Genomic DNA, 7,811 nt, shown 5'->3' with positions numbered 1-7,811 from the left:
ATAAACTTAACAAGGGGAGGAAAGGTGGGGCGATGGTCTGTTTCTTTAACGAGAGGGTGATGTATACATTTGAAAGCATAAGGGAGAGATTGGATGGGGAGCTCAGACAGCAAGAAATGTGACGTGGGACACAACTGAAGTGGCTGGTCTGTTATTTCAAGGGCATTTTGTGGCCACAAGAGTGAGGAGGCAGCCAGTACTTCCTGGAGGTGCTGTGGGTGACCTGCCAATCAGGGGTGGGGGGGTCTCCCCATTTCGGGCATCTGGCTGTGCCTGTGCATATCTATCTATTCATTTATACCCCACCTTTCTCCCCAATTCGGACCCATAGCAGCTTACATTATTCTCCATTTTATCCTCACAACAACCCTGTGAGGTAGGTTAGGCTGTGAGACTGTGTGACTGGCCCAAGGTCACCCAGTGAGCTTCCATGGGGCAAGCAGGGATTCGAACCTGAGTACCCTAGATATTAACACTCTTAACCACTACGCCACATTGGCACTGGCTGTAACTTCCTGATGAAATTGCCCTTCAGAAACACGTGACTCAGTAATTGTGAGGTGCACATGGGATCATCTGGTGAGCTCTATCTCAGATTAAGTTGTGGTTGCTGGAATGCTTCCATTAAAAAACAACAACAAGAAGGACCTTTGCGGCTGCACAGAAGCACAGGCGTTTCAGGTTGGAGCTGGCAATTGGGGGCTGGAGGCCTGAAGCACTTCCCCTGGCAAGCCTAATAGCCTCTCTCTAATGCATATAAGAGGAGGAGAAGCTGAGTGTGTGTGTGTGGGGGGGGGACGATGACAGGAGCTGCTTTTGCTGACAGAGCAAGGTTCGGTTTATCAGCCTCCTTCAAGCCCGCTCCCCAGCAAAAGTGGTTGCCAGCAATGCTCCCTCTAAGCTGTGGAACCCTGTGAGCAAAAATTCTACTTTGTGAGCTGCTGGCATTAGAGCTGTGAGCGAGCGATTTGGCCACTGCCTCAATTAGTCTGCTCTGGAGCCATCCCCCCTGAGCTAAGACAAAAATGTGTGAGCCGGAGGCTAAAAAACTGTGAGCTAGCTCACAGTAACTCAGCTTAGAGGGAACACTGGTTGCCTGTGGGAGCTCCAAGGCCGCAGGCTGTTCTTCTTTCCCCCCTTTTTTTTCACCCTTTCCCTCCTTGCCTGTTTTCTCTTTCCTCTCCCTTGACCACTTTTAGGGTGAACGTAGAGGCCCTGCGAGATGAGCCTGCCCCCGGGCACCCCCGCTGCTAGGATGCTCTTTGTTATGGCTCTGGCCTGTGCCAGCCCTTTCCTGGACCTGCGGCCGCGCTCCATCAACGTTGCCATCATCTTCAGCGGCTCGACCTACACACCCGAAAGTGCCCGGTTCTCGTCAGAGGACTTCCGCAATTTCTCCATGGAGATCAAGCCCATCCCGGTGGTTTTGAACGACACCAACCCTCGCAGCCTCATCGTGCGCCTCTGCGACGTCCTCTCCTCCCTGCACATCCATGGTGTCGTCTTTGAGGACGACACGCGTGCTGAGGCCGTGGCCCAGATCCTGGACTTCATCTCAGCTCAGACTTCCGTTCCCATCATTGGCATCAATGGAGGATCAGCCATCGTTCTCACACCCAAGGTAAGAGAGCGTTCTAAGTCACTGGCGATCCAAAAGGCACGGTCTTGGGCTGTGCTTTCCTCTGTACTTAAAAAACAATCCAAATTCTACCCTAGACCACATTTTGTGAACTAAATATATTATGGGAACTTGCTCATGTCAACCTGCTTCGTGTGCCTGATATGCAAAGGTGGTGGAATTCATAGCACAGGATACAGGACACCTCAGTTCAGAATATTAACTTTATAAAGGGCAGAACGTAGACCAAGCGGGGACACTGGGAGAGCGGAGGTAACAATGGAGATGTCATTCATGCTTAAGAGAGGAGATATTCCTAGGGACAGATAGATGGGCATTAGCGGATCTGAGAAGAAGACGACTTTCAGTATGGTGTTTTCTTCCACTCAACCTCTTCTGGAATTACTCCCATACATGGGGGGGGGTTTTTTCCACCAGAACGGCACATGAACTTTTTCTCCCATTGTAAGTATTCTGAAAGCTCTCCCATGGCCCAAGGGGGTCTGGGTTGGTCATATAGGACTGCAGATTTGGACCAGGAAGCAGTTGTCCACCACTTTTTCTTTCATCCTCTCCCCTCCCATCAACCTAGGAGAAAGGATCAACCTTCCTGCAGCTGGGCTCATCAACAAAGCAGCAACTACAAGTGATGTTTGAGGTCCTCGAACAGTACGATTGGACAGCCTTTGCCATAATTACAACGCACTTTCCTGGCTATGAAGATTTCATCGATTACATTGAGGTCCTGACTGACAGCAGTTTCATTGGTTGGGAGCGCCGCAACCGTGTGATCCTTAATTTCACCAACGATCCAGACGGGGCGCTCCTCAAACGTCAGCTCGGGGAGATAAATGCCCGTATCTGCCTTCTCTATTGCTCCCGCGAAGAAGCTGAAGGTATCTTCCGTGCTGCTCGGGAAATGAAGCTCACAGGCCCTGGATACATCTGGTTCTTGGCAGGTGCCAACTTTGGCCAAACTGAGTATGTGCCTGACCATCTCCCTGAAGGTCTCTTCATGGTTTGCAGCAGGATGGAAAGATGATCTCTACCGCAGGGTGCAAAACGGTGTGGCCATCATCGCCAAAGGAGCTGAGGCCCTCTCCCAAGTCTACGGCTCAATCCCAAAATTCAACAATGATTGCCGGGCGCCCAACCTCACCCAGATCAACGAGAACTTGCATCGGTTAGCAGGGAAGGAGGTGGGGGGGGGGAGGTGGCTAGAGGCAGCCCTTTCCTTCCATCTGTCCATCAAATAAACCCTAAATTCCTCTTTCCCCACTTCCGTTTGAAGCTACCTTATACTGAATTAGACCATTGGTTCATTCTATACTCAGACTGGCATCAACACTCTGGGGGTCTCAGGTAAAGGTCTTCCACATCACCTGCTGCTTTCAACTGAAGATACTGGGGATGGGACTCGAGACCTTCTCCGTGCTGAGCAGATACTATGACACTGAGCCACAACCCCGCCCCTACTTACTTACTTTTCATTCATGAAGAATCCATTCCCTCATTCAGATACTTGTCCTGACCTCTTTCGCCATCCCACTGTTTCACAACTGATATATCTCCTTTGCTTCACTCTTTTCATTAGTACCTCCCCCTACCAGAGTTCCCTCTAAGCTGAGTTAGTGTGAACTAGCTCACAGTTTTTTAGCTTCCAGCTCACAGATTTTTGACTTCGCTCAGAAAGGATGGCTCCAGAGCGAACTAATTTATGCAGTAGCCAAATTGCTTGGTCACAACTTTAATGCCAGTAGCTTACAAAGTAGAGTTTTTTCTCAGAAGACTCCACAGCTTAGAGGGAGCATTGCCCCCTACAGCCTATCAGCCGCCTGAATAGCCCAGCTTAACCTGGGCTCATCAGAGCTTGACAGCTAAACAGGGTTGGCCATGGTCAATATTTGGATGGGAGACCACCAAGGAAGACAGCAGCTGTTATACAGAGGAAGGCAGTGGCCAAGCACCTCTGCTTGTCTCTTGCCTGGAGTGTTCTGTGGGTGGTGGGGTTGCCATGAGTGGGTTGCAACTCAATGTGCATGTTCTTCTTAATCTCCATACAGCCTGTCACACCTCCACTCCATATTCCTTCACCCTGCTTCCATTACCACTCAACGTGCTACCTCCAGAGGTCTGAAAGGACATTTCTCTTCCTGGTGTTACGGGGCCTCAAATGTCAGATGTAGGCCCCCTAGGCCGGGCACAGAGGTCAATGGCAAACCTTGCGGGGAGGGACAGGGTGTGAAGCTAGGACAGGAGCACCGACTGGGTGGGCTTTGGGTTGAAACTGAAGAACTTCCATCCTGCCTCTTCACAGGTACTTCATGAATGTTACGTGGGGACAGAAGGATTTTTCTTTTAATGAAGATGGGTACCTCATCAATCCATCCTTGGCCGTGATCTCTCTCAACAAAGAACGCACATGGGAGGTGGTGAGTTTGAGGGAGGGTTTTTTTTGGGGGGGGGGTCTGGCTGCTGTGGGGGGAAGAAAGTTTATGAGTCGGGGAAAGAGGTTAAAGTGGTAATCTGGGGGCCAGTGAGAGCTGGTGGAAGTGTAACCATTGGTTGGCATGAACAAGTGTAGGAATAGGATGTTGTTGACAGGGTAATAATTGGGTGACTGTGACATTTAGAATTATGTATAGGAGTAGGTTTGGGGGGGGGAATGATTGGGGATCATAAACACACAGAGTAGAAAAGTCATTACAGCCAATTCCCTGCTGTGGGGAAAACAGCCATTGACACATCAGCCCTCCACGGACTTACCCAAACATTTGGCAGCAGATACGCAACAAGAAGGAGGCCTGCTAAGCAAAGCGCTCCACGTTACTTGTGCTCGTAAGCCAAGCTGAACAGCACAGGGGATGCCACCCTGAGTGTTGCTGGCCAGCCCAACTGGTTGTGTTTCTGGCTCCAGATATTGTTCAGACCTTTAGTGTGAGCCCAGAGTGTGAATCCACTGAACCATCCCAAGGGAGACTAGCCACTTAAAATCCTGTATCTTGTGCTTCTCATGGACACCTCAGAGGAAGGGGGAAGTAGAGGAATTCTTTTGAGAGTGGGTGTGATTTCCAGACAAGAGTTTCTGAGTTTGAACAGAAGACCCAGAGGTTGATCTAGTGAAGGTGCAAAGTGGAGTGGGAAAACTTCTGGAACTGGGCAAAGGAACACTTCCTGATTTCAGCCTGTATTTGGAGACAGTGGCTGATTTCGCACTAGAGCTGCCTCGCGGTTGCGCCGCCGTTTGCCCCGGCACTATTTGTCAATTTCACACCCGAAGTCACGGGAGCTGCATTTTGACTCGCGGCTTCGCCCGATTTCCCCCGCACTTTTGTGATCCTGTTTTTTGAGGATCACGATACTGCGGAGGAAATCGGGCGAAGCCGCGGGTCAAATGCAGCCCCGCAGCTTCGGGTATGAAATTGACAAATAGTGTCAGGGCAAACGGCGGCACAACCGCGAGGCAGCTCTAGTGCGAAATCAGCCAGTGTTTTTGAGCTGTCATGAGTTGGGATAAAGGTTTGGGGTGTATCTAACCTCTCCTCTATGCCCCGGGAGGCAGGTGGGAAGGTGGGATCACAGAGTCCTGACCATGAGGTACAGCAAATACCAACCTGTGGATGAAAACAATCACCTCACCGTGGCAACCCTGGAGGAGAGGCCCTTTGTGATCGTGGACGACATTGATCCTGCCACCAAGACCTGCATCCGGGACTCAGTGCCCTGCCGCCACCCACTCAACCATACTAACAGGTATTTCCGCGCCGGCCAAGTTTCCCTTCTGGTGGCCTAACGTAGGAGTTTTAAGATTTCAGTTATTATATTCTTCCCTTCCTTGGGAAAGCTGAGGGCAGCTTGCAGGGGGCTCCCAAGTGGCCTCCTCTCTCCACACAGGTAAGCAGCACACCTGTGTAGCTTCCATGAGGCACCAGCTGCCCCCCCAGGCCACTGACTGAGTTCTCCTTCTCTGCGCTGCTCATAGCAATCATTTGGAAAAGAGATGCTGCAAAGGGTTTTGCATCGACATTCTGAAACGTCTGGCTAAGAATTTGGGTTTCACCTACGACCTCTATCTAGTCACCAACGGCAAGCATGGCAAGAAGGTCAACGGGATGTGGAATGGCATGATTGGAGAGGTAACCTTTCCCCCCTCCCAGATGATTTCATTTTCTGGGCTCTCACGCATCCTGTCATACTGATCAAGGCTCCATTCTCCTCTTAGAGAATTCAGGAATCCTGGCTTTATTGGCCCAACCACCACACACTTAACAAAAACCAGTGACCCTAGCTCCCCTCTTAGAGAATCCTGCTGTAGGCTGTCTCTTGCAGGGCTGCTTGGCCAGGGCTAATCGCCTTCATGGAGAGCTGACCTTGTGACTCTGCCCATCCCCCGATTCCATTTCCATTCACACAGTATAAGCACTGTAGGGCAGATGGACATCTGCAGCAAGTGTGGAGTGGTATTTAGAGTGTTGACCAGGGAAACCTGGCTTCAGATTACCGCTCTGCCATGAAGCTCACTGGATGATGATGAGCCAGTTACAATTTCTCAGCCTAACAGGGTTGTTGCGAGGATAAAATGGGGGGAGGGGAGCCATGCACCTCATCATTCAGCTCCTTGGGAAAAGGGCCAGATAAAAATGTGATAGATAAACAGATAAGTCTTCTCCTGAGAGCTGTTATTTACTCACAAGTGGTGTATTGGCGAAGAGCAGTGAACTCTAACCTGAAGAACTGGGCTTGATTCCAGCTGGGTGACCTTGGGCCAGTCACAGTTCTCTCAGAACTCTCTCAGCCCCACCTGCCTCACAAGGTGCCCGTTGTGGGGAGAGGAAGGGACAGTGATTGTAAGCTGCTTTGAGACTCCTCGGGGTAGAGAAAAGCAGAGTATAAAAACCAACTCTTCTTCTACTGCTTTTACCCAGAGAACGTGGGAATCGTGACACTCAGCACTTCCTCTGTCTTTCTGTTCCCCTTTTTTTATTTTATTTGCGAGCTGACATGGCAATTGGATCCTTGACCATCAATGCGGAGAGAGCTGAAGTGATAGACTTCTCTGTGCCCTTTGTGGAGACCGGAATCAGCGTCATGGTGTCCCGTAGCAATGGAACTGTTTCACCTTCTGCCTTCCTAGGTGAATTCCCAGCCCCAGACTAGGGCAAAGGCAAGAGTAGGGCGAGAGGGTTGGCATGGGGTGGGCGAGGAGCCTAGTTTCAGAACCGGGTGCATGATGAGACAGGCATCCTTAACCTTCTCTCTCCCCTCTCCTGCTGATTCTACATGAGTTGTGTGTGTCCCCCACCCCCAGCCTCTGAAGAGTCCCTGTTGTTGGTTGAGTTTGAATCTGTGAAGGGTAATCAGGCTGTCCTGGATAATGGAATGCCTCCCTCAACAGGGGAGCCTGCGAATGTGCCAGCTGGCAGGCTCTGAGGGAGCCGGACATGGCCTTCCCCTTGAGTCAGGACTTTGTGCACTGACCTTCTAGCTTGACTTTTGAAGGTCTGTGTTTTAATAAGGCCCTTTTCATATCTTAACGCTTAGCATTAGGCTTCGGCGTCTGGATTATCCGTTTTCATGTTGAACTTTTGTTTACTGCCTTGAGCGTCTGTGTAGGGGAGGGGAGTAGTAAATTTAAAAATAAGTAGTGGCCTATCCTGCAGAGGCTGTGGCCTGGCTACTAGGGAAGGCATGAACTGGGAGGTGCTTTTCAATGAGGCCAAGAGGCAAAAGTGCCAATCAAGCACCTCCCGTTGTTTCTGCAGATTCTCAGCGCAAGGCTTCCATGGGCCAGCCTCGAGGGGATGTCTTTGTTTGGGCAAGCTTTTTTCCATTTCCCTTGGGCCTCTCTCCCATGTACCTTAAAGCCGCACGGTGGCCTTGAGGAGGCCCTGCTTCCCTCTCTTTGGATTTCACCCTCTTGCCGATCTGTTTCACGTGAGCAGACAGTGCCTTTGGGCTTCCAGTGGGTCTCTGCACACCACGGATTTCCTGAGGAGCCTGGGAATTGCCGGGGCCAAAGGAGACAGGACTGAGAGGCACCCACACGGATTCATCCATGTCTGCTCGCTCACGTGTAAAGCGGGAGGCAAGAGTTCATTTCTTGAAAGCCGAAACTGGAGCGTGCATGGGGAAAGAGCTAAATTCTCCCCCTTCCCACCTTACGTCATGGTACAACACTGGTAGAAGCGTTTTT

General features: G+C 50.8%; 1 protein-coding gene across 1 annotated transcript in view; it reads left to right on the top strand.

Annotated features, from left to right (window-relative positions):
- Nucleotides 1-1,269: 1,269 nt before the first annotated feature.
- Nucleotides 1,270-7,811, top strand: part of GRIN2D (glutamate receptor, ionotropic, N-methyl D-aspartate 2D) — a 34,761-nt gene continuing 28,219 nt past the window's right edge. Inside the window, 6 exon segments of the mRNA XM_015414425.1 lie at nucleotides 1,270-1,621; nucleotides 2,211-2,638; nucleotides 2,640-2,801; nucleotides 3,936-4,050; nucleotides 5,181-5,371; nucleotides 5,601-5,754. Coding sequence (XP_015269911.1) covers nucleotides 1,400-1,621; nucleotides 2,211-2,638; nucleotides 2,640-2,801; nucleotides 3,936-4,050; nucleotides 5,181-5,371; nucleotides 5,601-5,754 — 1,272 coding nt within the window. The 5' untranslated portion in view covers nucleotides 1,270-1,399.

This window comes from Gekko japonicus, unplaced genomic scaffold (genome assembly GCF_001447785.1).
Source record: "Gekko japonicus isolate JY-2015 unplaced genomic scaffold, Gekko_japonicus_V1.1 scaffold243, whole genome shotgun sequence".
Taxonomy (NCBI): Eukaryota; Metazoa; Chordata; class Lepidosauria; order Squamata; family Gekkonidae; genus Gekko; species Gekko japonicus.
The sequence above is the reverse complement of the archived record's forward strand: the minus strand, read 5'-3'. Positions and strand labels throughout refer to the sequence as shown.